Genomic DNA, 23463 nt, shown 5'->3' with positions numbered 1-23463 from the left:
TTTTCTTACCAACGTAACTGGCTGTCTAAACTGCTGAGTTTATACAAGTCCATTATAATTTGTGCACTGATTAAATATTAAACCGGAGTGTATTTTCAGAGGAAATAAATTTAGAACAGACCACTTTGCTCTTTAGCAAAGGATCTCTGCTCCTGTCAGTTAGGAGATGGAGCAAAAATTCTTCCCTCTAACAGCATAATCATTCAAAAATGTTTGCAAGGATTTCTTTGTAGAATATGTGCTTGTGCTTTAGAGTCATTCTTCTATTTCAAAATGAGGATAAAAAGGTTTAAGATTCAACAGCTGACAAGGCGATGCAGGCTTACAAACAAAATATGGAGGAGAAAGGGCCCAGTTGTGTGTGAGTTATCCATTTAGGTAGAAATGTAAAACTGAAGATGCTTTGCCATACCATTTAATTTTCAAGATTTTTTTCAGAAGCCTTCTCCTGTCTCTTAATAAATTTTAATGGTTTAACTTTATAGCCACCTGAGGTACTGCTTTGCAAAGCAGTAAGCCAACATAAACTTCTACACCTTCAGGTTCTTAAGCATGTTTTAATACGCACCAGTGATGTGTTCATTTTAACAGATACCACTTTTAGCATTTATGACTTTTACTAAAATCTGTAGGTTTATTTTTCAGATTTTGAGAGTTGACCATGCTCTTGCAATATAAGACACAAAAAAGCTGCACTCTTGTGTTTGATCAGGTGTAACTACTGATGCCTTGGCATGTGGAGACTTGTGTGCATGTGCTTCCATGTGAAACCTAGCAAAAGATGTAATTTGACTTTCATTGTCATTTTCATACATTTTTCTGTGTCATTCTTTTTCTCATTTTCTTCCATCTTAAGAGTGCAAATTAGAAATCAGCCTTTTTTGGGGGAGTGACAGGTAATACTTTAAATAAATAACGTTGTTGGTAATTTAATGGGAGTTTTTCCAGTGTAAAGGTCTCCCAGGTCTGCCCCTCAAGTGTACTGAGCACATCATTAATCTAAAGCCTGTGCTTGCTGAATTTTACTATGAACATGCAGTAAAAATATCTGTGTCTTTATACTGAATAAGTTTGATGTGCTTTAGTGCCCATAAGTGACGAAGAGGAAGGAGGCATTCTCTTTGATAACGTTGCCAAATCTGCCATCGACCCCTTTGACACCTCTTCGGGATCGGTGCAGCTGATAGCAATCAAACCTGTGGCTCTACCTGCGGTTCATGCTGCATCAGAGAGGAGCCAGGAATCTGCCATCATTAATGGAGAGGTAAGGGCTTCAGATAATGTCTCCAGCTGTTTCCTTGGCTACATCCATGGGTGAAACAATCTGAAGGCTGTTAGACTTGAGGACCGGTAAAAGCTTTCCACCCTGATTCTATATAAAGTCCCATTAACATTGCAGGCTCAGAGATCTGTGTATTTTAGATCTGCTCTTTCACAATGCACCTATGAATGCATGCAACCTTGGAAGAGCCAATTAGCTATACTTCTACCTTCCCAATATCCTTCTTTGCTATTGTATTATTTTTAACAAAATGAGTAATGAAGGCCAAGAGCAGAATAAGATCTTTGTCTTCACGAATTCTGTGGCTGAGCATGGAAATGTATATAGATCATCTGGGTACCAAGCTGATCTTTCTGTACTGAGCAATGCATCCCATTCAGAGCAAGAATGGATTCAGCAGCACCATGGCTTTGCTCAGTCTGCACTCCAGCCTGTGCACAGAGGGATGCAGTTGTTTCCTGGGAACAAAATGGGATGGCACAAGCATCTGATCCAGGTGCTGGCCAAAAACCATGGTTTGGCTTCAACACTTGTTGGAGTTTGATTATTCATGTTTTTATGTAGATTTAATCAAGACTGGTTCATTTACAGAGGACTGAGGCTTTGATATAGTTGTTGAACACAGTGGGGACAAACCAGAGTGGTGTCTTGTTTGTAAGACACTTGTTTGTTAAAGACACTGGAATGGTCATTTAAAGATCAGCCAGAAACTGCCTGATGCTGTTTAAAAGCAACAAGGAGGGCTGCTGCCAAAGACACAGTAAAAGACAGTGTCATCAGGCTTCCCATGTGGGCCTGGATTAGAGCAGTCTGTTGTGCTCTATTTCATACTTGTATTTTAAGCCCTGATGTGCTCCATGGTTTCCAAACTCGGAGAAAGGTTTGTTTAGATTTCAGCATCTATTTTCTGTAAGTCAGCAGGATGGCACATTTGGTGCTGTGTGCTCTCTTGTGCATACATTTGAAATTTGTGAGAAGACTCTGGAAGCACAGAGCCCAAGTAAACAGCTCATTTCCATGTAACTGGCAATTTGAAGCAGGAGGGAAATTTTCTCAGTACTTAGGAGCATCATGGGACCTGACCTGTACTGGGTCAGACCAAACATCAGTTTATTTAAGGATCTTGTCCTTAAATAAGGGGCCCATAACAGATTTGTAAGGAAGTATATAAATAAAAGGAACACACGATGATATTTCACAGGAATTCTTCCCCAGCCACCAGTGATGACTTACTTAAGGTTTTGTGTAGTCAAGGGCAATATCTCTCTCTACTTATGGGATCTTGGAAGAGTTCTCATTGGTGAGTCCTCCCTGTGATGCCCAAAAGCATGCACTGTGTTGGGTCACAACAATTGGCTAACATCATCAGTGTTTTTCTTCAGTGGGTGTATCTGAGTCACTGTTGTAATGGTACATATTTTTTAGGCTAAAATTATTTAACCATCTGCCAAGGCATAAAAATGCAGGAACTCTGTTCACTTGCAGTTCCTCACTGCTTGCAGATGGCACGGTGTGGTGCAAAATGCGCTCTGTAAAATGACACATGCAGCGCATCAAACATGCTCCGACAGCGCTGTTTGGAAGTAGCCAGCCCAGCACCATGCTTTCAACATCTTTTTGCCTTTTAGGTGAACAAGGCTTTGAAGCAGAAGTCTGATATAGAACATTACCGCAACAAACTGCGCTTGAAAGCCAAGAGGAAGGGGTACTATGATTTCCCACAGGTTGATAATAACAAGGGGCTGACAGACAGAAAAAGGATGTATGAAAAAAACCAGAAAGAGCTTGACCACATTTTGGGTCCAGATGCAGATGTCTCATCCCCGTTTGCTGAGCCAAAGAACAGGTGAGTCTTTTTATATGTAGTTCTTTGTCTGGGAGAAAAGTTGATGTCCAGAGGTTGTAGGGAATCAAAGGGTTTGCTCTTGATGAGCCAACCGTTTGTTGTGTGCTCAGCTGGCCCCTCCCACTCTATGAAGAAAATTCATATAACCCATGATTATTTATGAAAATATGTCATCTGGTAAAGCTGCAATGTGTTTAAAAAGAAAGAAATGGAAAGACAAAAAAAAAAAAAAAAAAGGGAAGGGGCTGTAGCAAGTTCTTGGGAGTCATTTTCCAAGTCAGGTAAAAAGAAAAAGTGGTAGGCATGTTCTTGGTAATACTGAGAGTGAACTGAAGCCAGGAAGTTAGCATCTGAATTTGCTCTTTCGCAAAGTTCAGTGGTGGTGTTATTTTGTCATTATTTTTATCTGAATATATTGCAGTAGGCATACAAGAACACAACCAGTATGTTATCCCTGTATTTCAGTATGTCCTGCAGGGATGATGTCTGTGTTTATACCTGTATATAAAGTTGTGTTTATACCTGTAGCTGGTGATCTTCCTGTGCCTTTTACAGAGAAATTCATAATTTGCTTATCTGTGATGTGAAACTGACATATTGTATAACAGTACTAATGTCTGATTAACACTTCACTGTCTTTTGAGGATGGCACATCAGTAGCATTCATCTCTCAATTTTAGATATGAGGGGGGAGTGCACATCCTGGTTCTGTCTGAGCTTGTAGGTGGACGTGCTCTGCTGCTGGTGCTTTCTGAAACACAAGTTGGCACATTGAAAAGAGGGGATCATACTAGTCCTACCCCAGGAGTGGCACAGTGTGCAGATTCCTCTTACTTAGGGGTGGTGGAGGTGTGAAGGATTATAGGAGAGTGTTTGCCATTGAACAATGAGGGCTATGAGGGCTATGGTTCTTGTGGAGCCAGTAGCAGCTGATCCATTGTCCTGGGTTCAGCAGTAGCAGTCATTTTTTCTCCTTCTTAGTAGCTGGTGCAGTGCTGTGTTTTGACTTTCAGCCTGGGAACAGAGCTGATAACACCGATGTTTTTAGTTGCTGCTCAGTAATGTTTACTCTGACCAAGGACTTTGTGAGTCTCATGCTCTGCCAGGGAGGAGGGGAAGCTGGGAGGAAGCAGACAGGACACCTGACCCAAACTGACCAAAGACGTATTCCATACCACAGCACGTCATGCCCAGGATGTAAGCTGAGAGTTACCTGGAAGGGCAAGATCACTGCTCGGTCGGGATGGGAATTATCGGTCAGTGGGTGGTATTGTATTCTCTTCCCTTGTTATTTCCCTTATTATTATCGGTGGTAGCAGCAGTGATTTCTGTTATACCTTAGTTACTGGACTGTTCTTATCTCAACCTGTGGGAGTTGCATTCTTTCGATTCTCCTCCCAGTCCCTCCAGGAGCAGGGGGGAGGGAAGAAGGGGGGGAGTGAGAAAGTGAGACTGCGTGGCTGACAGAGTTTAAACCATGACACCCATGAGAGAAAAAGGGATACTGAATTACATTTCCTCTGGAAATGGTCCTCATGCCTGGAGGCATATTCTTGCATCTCATCTCCTGGGAAGTTCAGACCAAGTTTTTCCTATGAGCACAAATCACGACTGCAGTCAAAGCATTGGTGGTGACACAGTCTTTACACACAGTGCAACTTGAGCAGTTACCCTTGGGGCACAGAGATGAAAAAGACTGTAATAGGAAATATAAAAGCAGTTTTGGCTCAGAATATGGACGAAAGCTGTGACCAGATGACCTTCAACAGGTCTAAGAGTTAAATGACTGTGGGATACTGACCTTGATGGGCCATTTCCCAGGGTTTTGCTGGTCAATGAAGAAAAAAGATGCTGGCTTAACTGTATGTTATGTCCTTGCTGGAGAGTTTGAGGCATCATTTCCTTATGCACTTTTCCAGTGTGGGAGGAATAAACTGCTCCAAATGCACTGAAAAGTAAAATACTGATCCCTCAGAACACAAAAGTCCTGCTCTGTCTGCATGGTCTGTCCACAAGGTAAAGATGGAACAGTAGAAACATTGGCATGACCGTGTGCTGCACACATAGTGAAGGCTTGTGTTACTTCGAGTGTTTATTATGCATCACATGTCATGTAGGAAACATGACACATGAAGCTTTAATGCTAGCCATCTGCTTTTTGTTCAGTATACTGATGTTTGCTTGTTCATGTGCCAATGTACTGAAAGGTCCCGGAATACATTTTTTCTGCATGCTTTCCAATGTGTTGTGTAAACCTGTCACAGACTGTTTGAGATAGTAATCACTGGCAGAATATAAACTGCTTGAAGGCAGGTATACTGCTGTGCAGGAAGGATTGCACTGTGTAGCTGAACCATAAAAGACTGACTGCCAGATTTACTTGTTAAATATACAGTCTCTGTCCCTACATAGGAAGAGAGAAGAATAATTTCTGATGCTCTTTCTGTAAAGACACAAAGCATATAATGAACTTCACAGATGTTGCAGATGTTTGCAAACAAATCAGTTCCAAAGTCTAGCTAAAATTCCTATACTAAGACTTGGAACTGAACTTGATATGGTATAACAGCATTATTGTCTTCATTTTTCTAACTAAAAATAAGGTGGCTAAACCAGCACACTGCTGGAGGAAAACCTTGAATAATACTGCAAGGCAATGTGGGTTTATGAATCAATAAAATTATATTTTTGTAACAAAATAAAAGTGCTTTTAAAACAATCTGTGCTAGCATAAAATTGAAAAGATTTGATCTCTGACTTTTTCTGCTTTCAATCATTGTTTATACATTACAGCAATTAAAACCTGAAAAAAATTCATAGTTTCTAGAGAGAAGGTCTATTATACTTTTTTCTGTTTTGCATATATTCCACTAACTTAAATCACATTACTACAGCATTTCCAAAACACATCAGAAAATGAAGGTGCCTTTGATTACATTACTCAAGATCACCTTTACATTTTGGATTTGTTTAAAATTATATTTAAAAGTGATTTTCAAGACATTGCTACTAAATAATTTGATTGGTTCAAGAACAGCTTTGTGCCCTTAGTACCTTGGGAGTCTTCTGTACCATAAAATTTCTGTTTTGAAATGTTCTGGTTGTTCCCAGAAGGCACTTACTAACCCTTTTTGAATGCCAGTTGTTAGCATTCATACCTCCTTTCTCATTAATAAAACTCTCTTAAATGAGCTAATTGGTAATCTCGAGGCAATTTTTAAGAGCCTTCTCATGATATGAACTATTCTGAGAATTTCTTTAATAGTTTTAAATCAGGTCAAGTGTCTGCATATATTAGAGAGCTGTATACTTGAATCCCTTAGAAAATATATCACAACTGCATCAACTAAGTATTTATGGATCTATTGTAAAACATGCATGAAATTCTAGAGACCTTTAATGTAGGAACATAAAAGTTGTCAGATCTGATTAGCCTTAGCATAACGTAGCTCCTTGTGTTTCTGGTAATACTGACCACATAGTCTTAGAAGAAACAAGATAAGGCATTTTACACAATAATATTTTTATAGGGGAAATTTATTCCAAAACCTCTGCTTTCCTTCTGCTTTGGCAGTGCGTTTAGGACTTTCAAACATGTGCGTAAAGATTTGAGTGACTTTTAGGTCACACAGAAGTTTTTGAAAGTTGCATTAAAATTAAGTATGTGCCTGAAAACTTAGTTTAATCAGAAGTGTAAAACTGATATTTTTTTGTCCTGTGTTTTATCCTGTCTGGTCATGGAGATGTCTGTCTTTCTGCATTTCTGCAAACCAGTTTCTGCTGCTCTAATCTGTCAAGGCAAAAAATTCTGCTAAGCATATCTGTAATACCTGAAGAATTGTTTCTTATCAGTGAATTAACTTAGACTGTGTTGTCTTTCCATTTCACTGATAGTTCTTAAGATGTTAAACCATGAAGTCTTAGTAATTGTTCAATGGCACAGTCTACTTAATGTGGTTTCCTCTTATGTCACTTACAGAATTTTTCCAATAGCCGAAATATTGTAGTAGATCTCTTTCTTTGTAATTATTACAGAATTTTTCCAATAGCTGAAATATTGTAGTAGATCTCTTTCTTTGTAATTATTCTGGCAGTCCCAAAACCATTTCACTCCAGAGATCTTATTTTTACACCACTTATTAACTCAAATAGGGCTCTCAGCCGCAGGCTCACCTAACTTTAATGCAAGCATTTTTTGCCCTTCAATCAAATCTTAGCATGAGATTACATTTTCTTTCAAGCTACCTGGCAAGCATAAGAGAATGTTGGAAAACCCACCCAAACCTTCTACCTTCAATAGCCCCTTTTGAATCTTCTGTGATTCCCACAGATTTATCAGTCATGGCTGAAAGGCTACTATGCTGTGCCTTTGAAAACCTCCCTTGCTGTAGTGTCATGAGTAACTGACTAAAGTAATGTTGACGCACAATATTACTACAACACCACTACTTGGGTAGCACCAGCTACTCAAGGCAACCTTGAGAAAATAAGGAATAAGTGTATGTTTCCAGTCAGTCTGTGAGGGTTAGTTAAGAGTTGCTGTCTTCAAGTGCCAGAGGAAGAGACAATATATCCCAGCGTATATCTACTTTTAATATTTTGAAGATAATAACTGCACAAAACAGAAAAATAGCATGACTAGGCAAAGATAACTTTATATAACAACAGAGTGATTACTGTGTTAATAAATGAAGCTGGTGTGCCATTATTTGATCAGTTATTGATCTACAAGGGGAGGAGGAGCGCTTCCCCGGGTTATGCAAGAAAGGGAGTAATGACCAGATACGCTATAAGAGCAACATTTCTTAAAACTTTCTGGTTTAGATGTAGCCTTCTTAAAAGACGCAGCTTGGTGAAACATCAAGTTCCCATATCACAATTTGGCAACTGCTTCTGAAGTGTTTGTGCAGGGATATATGTCTTACAGAGGAATGCTATATTTGGTTTTGTAGAACCAGCAAGGGAAGAAATGGTTGCACTGGAAAGATTACAGGCTATCTGGGATATTGAGCTATAGGCTGTTTTTCTATTACATTTGCTTCCCCTTGCTTCTGAGCACACAGTGATGAAGGCTCAACACCTAGGGATGCCTTTGCCAGTGGTTCACAGCTGGAAGCAGTTTAATCCCAGGGAGTACAGCTCTCTGATAAAGTTGTGGCCAGTTACCAAACTGGCTATTTAAAACAGCATCTTGCAAGCAGTTCCCTCCCACTCCTGTCTCTTCCTGTTCACTTTCCTGGGTGTTTGTTTCAGTGGAGTGTTATTCTGCTCCTTGCTTGTTCCTCGGGATCAGCAACCAGAATCCCTGCTCTTCAGCTGAGTATGTGGATGGCCCTATTATTTTTTTATAATAGCACCTATTTATTTTTTTATGAATTTGAATCATATCACCTGAGGTCAAAAGTGTTCTCATATCTTCCTGAAAGGAAGATTTCCTTTTTCACTTAATCTGAAAAACTTCCACATACGATGTTCATGTCTTTTATGTGGCTTTATTTTTTTTTTTAAGAGTAAACAAAATTAACAATCTCTTGAAAAATATTACTGATTTCTATCACTTACATGTACATAGATAGAATATCCTATTATTAAGTGGCATTTTTATAAACCCCATCATTTTAGAATAAAGGTAACTATTGAAAACTGCTGCCTGTCTCTTTTTTGTTTTCATTTTACTGTTTTCTTGTTTCACATTTTCTAGGCAACCACTGAAGAACTCTGTATACAGAAGCAGGCAGTCTTTGAACAGCCCTAGCCCAGGAGAAACTGAGATGGATCTTCTTGTGACTCGAGAAAGACCTAGGCGGGGAATCCGTAACAGTGGATATGACGTGAGTTTATCAGATATATGTAGTGAAATTTTCTCAGCAAGGTCTTAAGTTACTCCTAAAACCAGGTAACTATTGGTAAACTACAAGCCAGAGTGGCGCTGGGAGCTTAACATTACAGTACTTTGTGTGCACTCAACATCCTGAAAAAAAACTCAGGATACTCAAAGCACAGGCTCTCTCATAAACTTTAGGGCTGTACATCATTTTGCAGTCTGAAATGCAAACAAAACATTTGCCCTGAAACTCACTGTTTGCCAAAATGTTGAATTTTGAATTTAGATAGTTCTCTTAAGAACTAATCCACTGACATAATACTGGGCCTTTGGTTTTTTTTTTCATTGCAATTAAAATCTCCTGTTTGTTCTGTAGCCCTGGTGCTGCTCTCTTGAACAGCCAACTTCTGGGAATTTCACTGAAATCCAGATGTCAGTGTTTTGTGGAAATCCCCTAGAAAAAGATAGTGTCCTCTTCCTGTGTCAGAATGTGGAGAGTTTTGCATAGATAACTGTCAAAACCAGCCAGAGGAGATGCGGGTTTATGGTCCAAGGAACTCACACAGCCAGCACAAGGCAGACGAGTTGTCTCATGCAGTGTCAACACACAGTGGGTGCAGGCTGACACTGTGTGCGCCCAGAATGAGGATAAAAATAGCCCCTGCACTGGGGTAATGTAGAATTTTTTAGTCCTTTGTCATGTATACAAAAAGTTATAGCTTAGCAATCCCTGAAGATCAGTCCCTAAAAAAGGTCTAAACCAGTCTGGAAAATAAGGAAGTTCATCCTCTAAACAAGCATTTTGTCAACTCTCTCTCGGCTGTCAGGGATGCATTTTTAGCAAGGTGAAGGAATGTGCCAGCCTCCAGATATGTGCCAAGGGAAGTTTAAATCTTTTACAGAATTCTTCATGGCTCGTTGTTGGTGTCATATTCCTTAAATTATTTCCTGCATGTGGATGCTTCCCATCAGATTGCATGAGTCCTGTTGTGCCATGTGGGTGAGATAACTGGTGCACTGCTTTGAAGCACCAGAATACAACACTAGCCTGGAAAAAGAAAGGTATAACCTGTTGAAATAGGCTTTACATTTTGCAAAAAGATTTCCTCACAATATTTCCTTTATTTTTCAAGCTTTCTTAGATAAAAACATCTTCAAGCCAGCCTTCTTCCCTTGGTATCCTGAAAATCATGTTTCAAGACAGCAAGGGAATTTTTTAATATGCTAATAAAAGCTGTTTTTTCGCAGGTGATATTTTTCTGAAGTTAAAGTTGAAAACATTCTAGGAGCAGGCATGGCCTCAAGTTATTAGTTCAAAATTAGTATGCCATAAATAGTTATCAGAAGGTTTTTTAAATGTCATTAAATATATTATATATATTCTCGATGAAGTATATCTTAAGGGAAATTTGTTTAAATCCTTGACAGTAGATTAATGAGCTTGTGCAGATTCTGAAGTACTCTAAAAGTCATGATAAACTCTGAGCTCTGTGCGCACCACACACTAGTTTGCTTTCACCTGTTTCTGTTGTTGCGCTTGGGTGAGCTGTCCGTGGCACAGTGTTTTTACTGGTCATTTACATAAAATTCCATTTGCCTGATGTGCTGCAGATTCACTGCAGCGCACCTCTTCTAATTCTGAATGTACTTCTCATCTGAAAGTAGAAAAATGCCTGGGGGAAATGGGAGAGGATGTTAAAATTTAGTTCCCAAGCCTCCACTTGCAGTGTGGGCTGGTTTCCCTCAGTCCTGTCTGAGGCTCCTCAAGCTGTGCCTAGTGTCTGACAGGCTTAGTCTCCCTGGATACCCACAGGCAAGCTCCTATCCATATTTATGCACGGAATTCATAGGGATCTCACCAATGGTGCAACTAAACACCTCTGGAAATCTGACGTCTGAAAATGGGTGGGAAAGGACTCTGAAAAAGTGCTGGGTTTTATGCTGAATCCTCTGTCCTTTCCTTTTCATCTAGTAACACCTGGTAGTGTTTTTTGACATCCACTTTGTCATTCTAAAGGTTCCAGACCACTCAGACTCCTGCTAACCTTTTCCTCCCAGTAAGTTACTTAGCAGGAAGTCCTGCCAAAGAATAGCCATACTTGTTTTAGAAGCAGTTCCAAATAATTAAGTTCATGAACCAAGTAATGAGGTACTTTTACAGATTAACAAATTGTTGCATTTTCCATTTGCTTGTTTCATTGTTGTTGAGTTTGGGGTTTTTTTGTTTGTGGGAGAGAAGTTTGTTGTAACCAGGATGCCCAGGTAATGTGTTGAGGTTTATCTTCTCAACAATGAAAAATGGTTTATTTTATTTTAAGGAGACTAAGAAACCCCAGATCCTTTCAGAAAACTCCTGAAGAACTGCTAGACTCATGTGCGCACCCAAATCATGACAGTCTATGATCTGCATGATTTTGCTTTGCTCTTTAAATAGGAGAGGGAAGTAAGAGCTCAGAAATCTGCCATTCCACACTATGGTTTTTTTATTTATGTATTTTTTGTTTCCCTTACAGAAAAGATTTCTAGTACTTCAATTATGGTTCTAATATTTCATTCCCTATAATGATTTTTGTGCTATTGCTCTGAATCATAGTTCTGTTTCTAGAGCTAAAAACCACACAGGTCAATAGTTACATGCTGTTTGTTCTGACTCTGACTTTATTATTTGCCTTTAAAGCGTCTTTATAAATAGATTATTACTGAACAGTACCTATCTCTCCATTTTAAATAATGCTAACAGGGTTTACTATCATCATCTTCACCTAGAAAACAGACTAAGGAGACTTTATCAACACGTTCATTACTTCCAACACATTCACAGAAAATTGTGGGTAGAGCAAGTGCTATAAAAAGAAAATCTAGAACCTCTAGACTGCTAATGAGCTTTGCACTATGGCAGAAAATATTTAGGCTGGTTTTGGTGTCATAGGAAAAAAATAGCCTTATATGTATCTCAGATCAATCTGCAAAAGAATTTACTGGCATAATTTTATCGACATAGCTAAATTAATGCAACTCAAAAGCTTCAATGGATTAATGTCCACATGAAGAATTTTACTGATATACTTGCTGCAGTAGAGTTATGCCAGAAGTGTACAAAGTCTGTCTCTGTACAGGATTTTCTCTTCCTTCTTCATGTAATTCCATTTCCTTGTTTTAAACAATAACTGTGTATGAACAATATCTGAATTTTTATAATGGTAATGTGAACGTACAATGGCATCTATTTATGATACTTGCATGTTTCAATTGATAGGAAAGCAAAAGACATACATCAGAAAGTGTCAGGATGAATTGAAACAAATTTTAAAACTTGAGGAAAAGTAATGATCACCAGTCTCCTCCAAAGTCTTCATGACAACTTTTATACAGATAAATCAAGGTTGACTTAATGTTGACTGCTTATATGCATTCTTTATTCATAAGAGATATTTTAGACACTATAGAAGCCTAATGGCTTCACCAAGGGGTTGTAGTAGAGAACCTGATTAATTTCAGCATTGGATACTAGCAGGTCTCTTGTGGGATTTCATTCACTGACATTTTTATAGATATGATGGAATAGAAGAACCATGGTTATTAATCATCCAGCTGGGACAATATGATTTCAGAGACTCTTGGTTGCACACATAGAAACTACTATTGCATTTTATAGTCAGGCTTCTAAAATTTACCCGATTTTTATTTACTGTAACACCACAAATAACAATGGAATCAAAACACAGGAAGAAAATTAAGGGAAACTATTTAGCTGAAGATTTCCTACAAAGTTTTTCAGTTTGAGACAACTTGTTGCAGTTATATTGCTCCTCCCAGAGTCTTATTTTATACTGCTTAGGAAGCCTGGAGTTGAGTTGTGGTTTTGAATTTGTATAATATACTATGTAACTATAATCATATAAATGACAGTTGAATTCTAATATGCAAATAATTAATTACTGTAATAGTTTTCCTTATTGCTATATTTTCATTAAGTACAAAATATAACTATGCTTGTAACAGCTAAGCTATTTTATTTAAATTATCGGGTTTTAGGCTAACATGTAACTTTTTGAATGGCTGATAACAGAAGAAGAAAGTCAACTTGATATTTTCTACGGCAAATGAAGAAATATCTACTATGACTGTCCTATAGTGCATATGACCATACATAACTTGTAGAAGGTTAGGGGTACAGTTGCTTATCTAGTCAGGTGTAGAAAAGCCCTATTACATGGGGAAAAAAAAGTATGCCACACTAGGATCTACAGAGCGGTCAGATACATTATTAGGATAGTGCTGGAATTTTTAATAAGAATATCCTGTTGCATTCATTTATTTGTGGCTATTTAAAATGCTAACACAATTCTAACCACATGCTATATAGGAGGTATGTATCCTGTTCTTCATGCCAGTTATCCTATCATCTTAAATGCATTTTACTGATATTTAAAGAGTTATAAAGAATTGGTTCCTTTTTTTCAGGTTGCCTGTTTAAAATGTGTTTTTTAAAACTAGAGGCTGTAAACCCAATCTTACAGAATATAGATTAAATTAGGGATTTACTGTCAAGTTCTTACAGTATGATGTGTTTCTGTCTTGGAATTACACAAAAAAATCCAGGGGGTGATTTATGTTTGCATTTATCTGTACAAAAGGAATTACCCAAAAAGTAACCGTTCAAGTTAAGCTGCCCAAGTACTACCTGGATGCTTCACACACATGTTCCTACATTAGGTTTAGATAGATTTTTGTGCAGTTACTCTGATTACATCTTAATGACCAAGCTGGGTCAGCATTCTGCAGGGGAGAGGACCTCGTTTGTGGCATCATTGTTAGCGGTCTTCACTCAGTTATAAAGTTCAGGAAAAGACCAAAACTTTAATTCTCCTGAAATCTTAATGTGTGAGAATGGAAATAGAGTTTCAGTCTCTGTAGCTGTAGCAAGTGGTCCCTTGTAAAGGGTCCTTTGTAGTTGTGGTACGATATAGAGAGCCATGCTCCTCCTGGCACAGTTGTGCTCCCATTGATACTATCAATTAAGAAAAGAATGTAAACATTATTTTTAATTGCTTTTAAGATGTGAATCATTGACAATTTAATCTGCTACAAAGTGTCCCTGATAGTTTTTGCAGCAAACAATGTGGGCTATAAAAGGCTATTATACTCCCTTGCAGTGTGTAACTCCTTTGCAATACTTGTCATGTGTCTACATTGCCACAGCTCCTGACTTTGTATACATTACATCTGTGCTTGAGATTGTTTTGTGTTGAGCAGCACAATTACTATCTTGTAAAGCTTTTTAAGTATATGTGCTTTTATTTCATCCAACAGACTGAGCCTGAAATTATAGAAGAAACTAATGTCGACTGTGTCAATGAGCCTCGGGGCTACGCCAGGTCCCGTCAGGCCAAGGGCCACTCAGAGACCTCGACTTTAAGTTCTCAGCCCTCCATCGACGAGGTTCGGCAGCAGATGCACATGCTCCTGGAAGAGGCTTTCAGCCTGGCCTCTGCGGGCCATGGAGGACAGAGCAGGCAGGAGGCTTACAGCTCTGCACCACACTTGCCCTACTCTGAGGTTGTGACCAGTGCTCCTGGTACCATGACCCGGCCTAGAGCAGGGGTACAGTGGGTACCTACATACAGACCAGAAGTGTATCAGTACAGTTTACCAAGACCAGTAAGTGAAACTTCTCTTTAGTATACTGTAATATGCTGCTCTGAGACACATTTTTAAAAGAAGTATCCCTGTTTCCATGCTTAAAACCAGATGTAAAGCTGTGCTTATGTTAAATAAGTGTGGGTAGGGGGGTGTGTGTATGTATTTTTACCCATACCTGTCTCTTGCAGGAATACTCAGTATCTATTTTAGTAGCAAGGTTATCTTGTCTAAATTGTGCTTGAAAAAACAGCCTGCACTAAGATCCAGGCTGTTCAGCAGATCAAAAACATGCCTGCATGTCTCCTCTTCTTCAATGAATGCATATTAGGAAGCAGTCTGGTTTTGTAGAAAAACTGTGTAGGCACACAACACCCAATGCTTCTGGACAAGGTCCATCACTGAAGAGCAAGAGAGTGAACCAAGAGCAGTAATCGGAGTGACCTGAAATGTGGGCTGTTACTGTCAATCTTGCATTATAGCTATTGACCTGTGACCCTAGATGGTTTAATTCCACAGGTTTCTTGGTTAACCTTATGTAAGTCACTCTTTACCCTTCATTTTCTAGCCTCCAATTGTGGCTAACATGTCCTTACGTCACAGATTAATAAAGGAATTAAGAACTTAAATCCATGGGTGCAAATTATTAATGGAATTTTGTAGGTATAAATATAGCAGTTGCAGTAGCATTATGCTCACCCTTGGTATGGGTGCACCTACCTCTAAATTCCCACACACAGTATTGTGAAACTCAACAACATATTTTCCTTCTTATGTGTCAGGTACAAATCTGAACAAGAGATGATTGCTTTCCAATGAGAAATAGCCCATATATCAATAGCAGCGTGAAAAGTTGCTCATTTTAAGGCTTTTTTTTTGTCAGAAATTAATTTTTTTTAAAGAATGCATTTCAAACTGAGTCCCTTACTAATGCAGAATAATGACCTCAGTTCAAAATAACTATTAATATTGACTTCCTTACAAGACAATAAAAAACCCCACCAACATTAAAGGATGCTGTTTCTCTGCTATTCTGAACATATTTGAAAGCCAATGGCACTTCCTGCAAAGATTCAGGCTGGGGCTGTTTAAATCTTGCTAAAGGTTGTTTCTGGCACTTTGAAATTGGTCCGATGAACTTCATAGAGCATATAATCATATTTTGTGGTTAGAATTCGATTACAGACTTAAGAGGCAGCTAATGGCTAGTCAAATTACTTTGACACTTCAGAGAATCTTTCTAAAATGAAATAAAATTTATTATATGGCAAAAAGTTGTTGAGGATTTTTTTCTTTTAATGCAATAGGCATATTTTTTTGGTGAATGCATCACTGGTTGCTTTCTAAGACTTCAGATACAAATAATTACTCTTCTAAGTCGCCATTGTGTTTAGCACCTTTAAGCATTTCCTTATATTTCTGGTGTTCTGAAGATAGTGTTAAAAATTACCTGCAGATAGTCAATGGCCACAGATGTGGACAGGCATGAGCTGCTGGACTTTGGATAAAGGCTGTTAATTTATAGCATGCTGTGTATCAGTTTCACAAACGCGAGCTGTACTTTAACCACACCATGTACTGGCTTGCTCTCAAATGGTGACAAAGGGCTGGAATTGAAAATACCCAGCTGAGATGTGTGTGGGAAGTGGCCCGTAGGTAGGAAAAACATGGAAGAATTGTCATTCTTTGCACTTAAGCAGCCATTTGCCTGCCTGGAACACCTCCGCTGAGCAGCCGTGGGGAAGGTGTTGCCACAGGCAGTGCTGGAGGTGAGGTGGCTGGCACATGGGAAAGGTGTCTGCTTGGTGAGCTGTGGTATGAGCAGCAGCCTCCAGCACCTTTGGAAATGAGAGGTAGTTGAGCACTGGCATGTTGTTATGTGGGGCAGGATGTTACCTGTCCAAACTTACAATTATTTATTTTTGCCCTTTCTTAAAAGTCAGTTCCAGTCTGAGTCTGGTACCTGTGTAGTCTGTCCTGAATCTCACATGTGATTACTTCTGCCCATGATTGTTATATCCTTTGTTATTATACAAGTCCTTATTTCCAACAAAATAGAGTTTGGAATCAATGCAGGATGTTTCTCTTTTTCATTTTTTGTTTGGCTGGTTTTATTTTTTATTTGGTTTTGTTGTTGTTGGTTGGTTGTGTTTTGTTGTTTTTGTGAAAAAAAAGTGATGAACTTTTTTTTTAAGGATAAACTCATTCGGAAGAATAAAATTAGGCAAATTTCCTGTGAAATCAGCTGTTTTTCTTTTTGTTTTATTGTTTGTTTGTTTTTTTTTTATTTTATTTTTTGCTGGTTACAAGTGTACAAATTTCAGTGAAGTGACTTTATTTTTATAATCACAGCAGTTAGCCTGTAAACTAATTGCTCATCCAAACCTGTAATAGGCATCTGTAGTAAATCTTTGGTTTAATTTAGCCTGTGAACATTTTTTTTCACTAATGTGTTGCATGCAGGAGAACACCAATGACCCGATTCTTGGAGAAATTCTAGCAATGTTGTTGGATATCCTCTCGTATCCGTCTTGGTGTCTGTGGAAGGTCAGCACAAAGAGGGCTGGCTGCTGTCCCCCTGGATGCACTGTTCCTTAGCATGGTGTAGCAGATTTCTGAACAGGAATTTTCCCCTTAACAGGATTCCATCTGCCCATGCATAGGCTTATTCATGCTCATGTAGCCATGAGCAGAATATTGCCTGTCACTCAAAATTGTTCATCACCTATGTATACAGTAAAATAAGTGATCTGATTTTCTTTTTTTCCCCCCAGATTTTCAGTGCAAGTCACAGCATGTTTCTGCTCTCTGTGAACTCTTCTCTGTGATCCTTTAAAATGTCTCTTTTGACACCCATTTGCCAAAGCACATCCACTAATACACAGGAGAACCCCCAAATCTACCTCTGTGTCTTTATCCACCGTCTTAGTCAGTCGCCAACCACTTTGAAACATTAGCTCACATGCTGCTCCTTTCAAACAGCAGTAGGGGGAGAATTAATTTCATACTTACTTTCATGTTCTCAAATGCATGCTGAGAGCAAGATGTGGGATGAAAGGCTTGTGGAGCCAGAGGAAGTGTTTGCTTCAGCCTGCAAGAGCCCTGCCAGCTTTGCAGATGCAGAAAAGTCACTGTCCAGCACTATTAGGAGAAATCTAATTGAGGTTTTCTTTGATGCAAAATCAGTATTTCTTTTTTCTATACAATTCTTTCATTAAAAATCAGTATTTCCAACCTCTGGCTATGGAATGTACCATTGCCTTATTATTTTTTTTTTTTCCACCTAGATACAGAAATACTTTGAATACCATTGTAACATGCTGGAAGTAAATATTAGGAGACATTGTGGCATGAAAGGAAAAAATTACATGCCTTCATAGACATGCCTTTGAGCATCTCTGCCCTGCTATAATAGGGGTTCAGTGAGAGGCAGGAGAAAGACACTTATCTGTACTGCTTTTCCCTTAGAGATACTGACATCAGAAAGTTAGTATTCGATTAAGTTACTCTTCCTGTGTGTTAACCCAGTTTTGCATCAATTTGAGGAGGAAGTTATTGGAACTCTGTCTAAATGTGTAAGATTTAAGATGAGTACTGAAAGATAGTGTTTTTTTGATATTTAGTGTGGGACTTATATTGCCAAATTCAAACCTAAATGTAGGTGTTAAGTCTGAGCTAATCATGTAAATGGTGTAGGCTCTTTCTACAGGCAGGAGGTAGTGACTCATGGTACGGTAACGTGTTTCTAGCTGTCTCTGCTCTTTGTGGAGGGAGCTTCACTGACTAAACCACATACATACCTCTTTACAGATCTAAAGAACCACCATTAGACTTTGGACTCTATTTTTTGTCTTGATGTCTTGATACCGGGCAGCCTCCCCACCATTTGTTATTTGCTATTGCTCTGATCTTATTTTTAATCCTGTGCATTGCTCAGAAGCATCATCAGTAAAAACAACAAAACTGCAGAACAGCCCAAAACTGCAATGTGTTGAAGAAATGTGTCAACAAAGTGCTAGAGAAATATCATCCCTCTGTCTTTAAGTATTTTTATCAAAGTTATGACCTCTAATCTACAGCAGTACAAATAATTTAGAAGGTAAAATTTTGTCCTACATCTCAATTCTCGGATGTTGTGTGTTTCTTTCACGCGATTACTCATCCTTCACATGTATTAGTGACGAAATACAGAATTACCATGGGCAAGATGCTTAATGTTGTGGCTTAGTGGGTTGGCCCTGTGTTCTTCTGAATTGCTGTACTGTTTGAGACCTTTGTTATTGCTTTAGAATGTTACAAAGCTTGGTTGGTTTTTGTGTTTTTTTTTTTTGTGAAGAATTTTCTTTTCCTCTCTGCAAGTCTGAAAGGAAGAGGCTGTAATATGCATTGCTCACAGGCAGCTTTACTTCTCTTGATGCTGCTCTGAGAATGCTTTCTGAATCTTTAAAAACTTTCTTTCTGGAGGAAGTGAAAATGCTCACATAATCATAACAGATCTGTTTTGCCAGCAAGGTTACAAATGTCACAGAGACAGTGTTTAATATGCTTTATTTTAATTAGGCTTCATCTGGGCTCTGAACTCATTTGTTCACATTTACTCCCACATCTGAAAATCAACCAAGCACTGTAATTTCTAAAATAAAATGCAATTATTATTGATGCCACAAAAAGTTAACTTCCCGTTGGCCAGCATGTGAAGCAGGTACTTAATTTCTGACTCGCTTTTGGTTTTTAATTTGGTGTTTCAGAAAATATTTACTTCTCTCCTGTACAGGCTTACAGATTTTCCCAGCTTCCTGAGATGGTAATGGGTTCTCCTCCGCCACCTGTCCCTCCCAGAACAGGTCCTGTGGCTGTTGCATCTCTCAGGAGGTATTTATCTGTTGTTTTATCATAGGTATGAACTCTAAATCCCACTGTAATACAAACTGGGGCAAACCCTGAAGGGGCACTTACAAGCCACTTAACAAAACACATTAATGAAATTTGAAACATAGAATCACAGAATAGTTAGGGTTGGAAAGGACCTTAAGATCATCTAGTTCCAACCCCCCTAACATGGGCAGGGACACCTCACACTAAACCATGTCACCCAAGGCTCTGTCCAACCTGGCCTTGAACACCGCCAGGGATGGAGCATTCACAGCTTCCTTGGGCAACCAATTCCAGTGCCTCATCACCCTCACAGTAAAAAGCTTCCTCTTTATATTCAGTCTAAACTTCCCCTGTTTAAGTTAGAATCCATCACCCATTGTCCTATCACTACAGTCCCTAATTAACAGTCCCTCCCCAGCATCCCTATAGGCCCCCTTCAGATACTGGAAGGCTGCTAGGAGGTCTCCATGCAGCCTTCTCTTCTCCAGGCTGAACACCCCCAACTTTCTCAGCCTGTCTTCATACAGGAGGTGCTCCCTCCTGGCCTTCCTCTGGACTTGTTGCAACAGTTCCATGTCCTTTTTATGTTGAGGACACCAGAACTGTACACAACACTCCAAGTGAGATCTCAAGGGAGCAGAGTAGAGGGGCAGGATCACCTCCTTTGACCTGCTGGTCACACTCCTTCTGATGCAGCCCAGGGTACAGTTGGTTTTGTTTCATTTCAGTATGAAGAGGAGAGCAATAACAATGAATTTTGTCTTCTATTAGCCAATCATTTTCAATAAAATTAGGAAATCCAGGCTCCAGTTTCTTTTAAAACATGCTTTGCCTCAACTCACATAATGGTGCAGTATATTGCAGCAGTAAGATAGATAACTAGCACTGTCATTTTCCCTGCTTGTCTCAATTGTAAGGACTTGCAACATGCTATGGAGGAATTGCAAGATGTTTCTGAGTACCCTGGATCTGGGATTTCTGCCTAGCTTTCAGATATTTCATACCTGCATTTCTGAAGCCAAACCCTTGCAAAAGCCGGATTGCCTTAGCTCAGTTCATACATTTTGCTTCTTCCTCACACCAAGGCACTCTATAAATGCTTTTTCAGGAATTGTCCCACTTCTGTGGTGCATTAACTCGTTTAGCTTCCAGTGCTGTGCTATTAGGTGCTGCCTGATGCCAGCTGCAGTTGGAGGCACAGCAGGCCTGCTGAGCATCACTGTAGAGCACCAAGGCCAGAGGAGACTTTCCTTACTGGCTGCTAATGACACCAGAACTGGATGCAAATATTCAGGACATAGACACTGTCTGCTGACATTCTTGTTCATCAATTACGTTTTAGTTCTGAAGCAGCTGGGACACACCATTTCAAATGATGTTAGTACTTCCCAAGTCCAGTTAACATTACTTGGCATAGTAGTCTCCTACCATATGATACCATGTCATATATACTTCTAGTAATATGGTAGTGTCTGCAGTCTGGGGTTGATAAACTCTGGTGAAGTTTTGGGTTTTGTGTTGCATGTCACAAGCATTTGAAGCAGCAAGCAAGGGCTCTGTGAGATGGCAATAACATGCTTTGGCAAAGTAGTGACCAAGCTAAAGAAGCTGTTCTCAGACCTCTCCAGGCGTACTGTTCTCTAGTTGTTCTTCAAACTTCTGTCATGCCAGAGCAAAACCAGATAGCTCATTCCTAGCTGGCTTGTCATCAGCTGTAGCTGGTAGGCATGCATGTGGCCATGAATCTCATCTGTCAGTCACAATGACAAAAGTTTCTATTTTTTTTTTTCTTAATGCACAGGTCTACATCAGATATTGGCAGCAAAGTGAGAATACCTGAGTCCAGTGGGGCAGATCAGGCCCAGCATCACGATCAGGCATCTTTTGCACCAGGCTCAAGAGCTCCATTGTCTGTTGGCCCACTTGATCAGTCAGCTTTTCACTCAGGTGAAAAAATGATGCAGACATACGACTTGCAGCTTTGAGAGCCTTATAATTTATTTTGCATATAAATGAATATACGGGATACAGCAAACATAGATGGTTATTTGGAGAAAAACTGTATTAGGTGATTTAATATTAATAAGTTTAAGCTAATACGCTCTTTTGATGGTATCTGGATGACACTTAGCTGAGAAAATACTTGAAATAGCTTTTCTTTGGTGGAATATGCTTTCTCAAAGAGCTATAGAGAAGACCTTACAAGATTAAAAAAACCTGATTCTGTTGGTTCAAAGTCTTTACATTAGTAGGTTTATTTGACATGGCTCTTTTAATCTGCTAGAAAAAAAAAATCTTTCTTAGCTTTCTCAGAAGTAATAATTACCTGCATTGTATTCAACATCTTCTACTGAGAACACTAATGTGGATATGCAAATCTGTTGTCAATTAATTAAATATAGCAGGTTTGAAGGATCTGTTCTGCTTTCACTTACTGTCATACCTTCTGCAAATGGTGCATGTGAATCTGAAAAGAGCAGATGCTCAGCCTTTCATTTTAAAGCGTTTCTAGCTACAAAATATGCCATCTACCAAAGCCTGCTCTTCATGTCTCAAGTAATGTACTCTGTGATATATTTTTTTATAATTTCCAGCAATGTGGACATTTTATTGTTATGTGTTAAAAACAGGCGTGCTGTGCTACCACTGCAGAACGGCTGCGTTTCAGAAGAGACAAAGTGATTTTTGTGTACATTGAGGAGTTTGCCAGAATAATTCTGGGGGTAGTTGGAGGAAAATTTCATATATGATAGATGCTATCTGCTGCAAAAAGCTGCAGTATACGGAAAGATGAGAGTTGCGAGGAAACTGTAACACATGTATTTCTAATGTTCTGGTAGGAAAATAAATTTGTATTGCCTCAATATATGAAGAAACATTGCTGCAGGTGCTGATTTGGCATGAAACGGCCTCATGTCACTCTCATGCAGCCCGTCAATATCAGCTCTACGATAACGATGTTGCAGTAAGAATTTGGAATACGGTGTTACATCAGCTAATTGTTTATTTTGAATAGTGGCTTATTTTGCTGTGGTGAAATTAAGAGTGTTTTGGTGTAGAAGCTACGTGCCATCTACAGAAGCAGCACTTTCTTCTCTGTACATGTCTGAAGAATACTTATTTCTAGCCTTGCTAACTCATTTAAATTAGCAACCCTTCTGCTGTTTATGACCTGGGAAGAACAAGGATTGCCCACACCTCTTCTCTTAATCCACCTCCTTCCAAACCAAATGGCCTGAGGAAATTGGTCTAGAGGTCCTGTGAGATACCCATGGCTACCTGCCATGCAGGCATACATCATGAATCCCACCTCTCCATAGCAACAGGATGGTGACTATTTCTCTGAGGGCTCAGTGACTCCAGCATTCTTCTGACATAGGAGAAAAGGCACCACAACCCAGTGTCAGAATGAAAGCTAGGACTTAGTCCCTGACAGTAGAAAACGCTGTGTAAATGTAAAGCATAACATACAAGTTTTTAGTCTATATTTTGGATGAAAAAATCACTCATGGTTTCTTCCCATTTTTTGTTGTTGTTGTTGTTGTTGTTGTTGTTGTTGTTTTTTTCTTCTTTTTTTTCCTTTTTTTTTTTTTTGAGGCCATGTTAAAATGGATGATATGTTTCTGCTCTGGAGGCAATTGTTCTGTGATAAAACTGATCTGGTGTCAACAAGTTTCCTTAAAAATATTTAAATCAAGTCGTAACTGCATTATTTATTGCAGTTGTACACTGCTCCTAGGAAAGGAATTGAGCAGGTGCAACCTCGGTATTTTTTATGGAAGCATGGAAGTTTTATGAGGGGGTTGTTGAGATTACAACCCTTTAAATGTATCACTAATTTTTATAGGTCTTGTGCCTAGAGATATTAAGACAGTTTAATTCTAACAGTTTAATTCTGCCTAGACACATGAAGACAGACTATGTAAACTGTGAAGAGAAAGGTGCATTACCCTGAAACCCATAGTGACAACAGCTAAAAGTTAAATACAAAGAAGC

The 23463-nt window shown here is 39.0% G+C and overlaps 1 protein-coding gene across 4 annotated transcripts in view; it reads left to right on the top strand.

Annotated features, from left to right (window-relative positions):
* The window catches only part of KIAA1549L (KIAA1549 like), a 124706-nt gene that overhangs the window by 94949 nt on the left and 6294 nt on the right, over positions 1–23463 (top strand). For all 4 annotated transcript variants that reach the window (XM_057410954.1, XM_057410955.1, XM_057410957.1 and 1 more), the window contains exons 14-19: positions 1086–1264; positions 2911–3128; positions 8830–8959; positions 14266–14613; positions 19367–19464; positions 21269–21414. In XM_057410954.1, the coding sequence (XP_057266937.1) occupies positions 1086–1264; positions 2911–3128; positions 8830–8959; positions 14266–14613; positions 19367–19464; positions 21269–21414 (1119 nt within the window). The remainder of the gene's footprint in view (positions 1–1085; positions 1265–2910; positions 3129–8829; positions 8960–14265; positions 14614–19366; positions 19465–21268; positions 21415–23463) is intronic.

This window comes from Pezoporus wallicus, unplaced genomic scaffold (genome assembly GCF_028554395.1).
Source record: "Pezoporus wallicus isolate ANWC-B61680 ecotype Strahan unplaced genomic scaffold, APGP_CSIRO_Pwel_v1 contig_5958, whole genome shotgun sequence".
In the NCBI taxonomy this organism is placed as follows: domain Eukaryota; kingdom Metazoa; phylum Chordata; class Aves; order Psittaciformes; family Psittacidae; genus Pezoporus; species Pezoporus wallicus.
The sequence above is the reverse complement of the archived record's forward strand: the minus strand, read 5'-3'. Positions and strand labels throughout refer to the sequence as shown.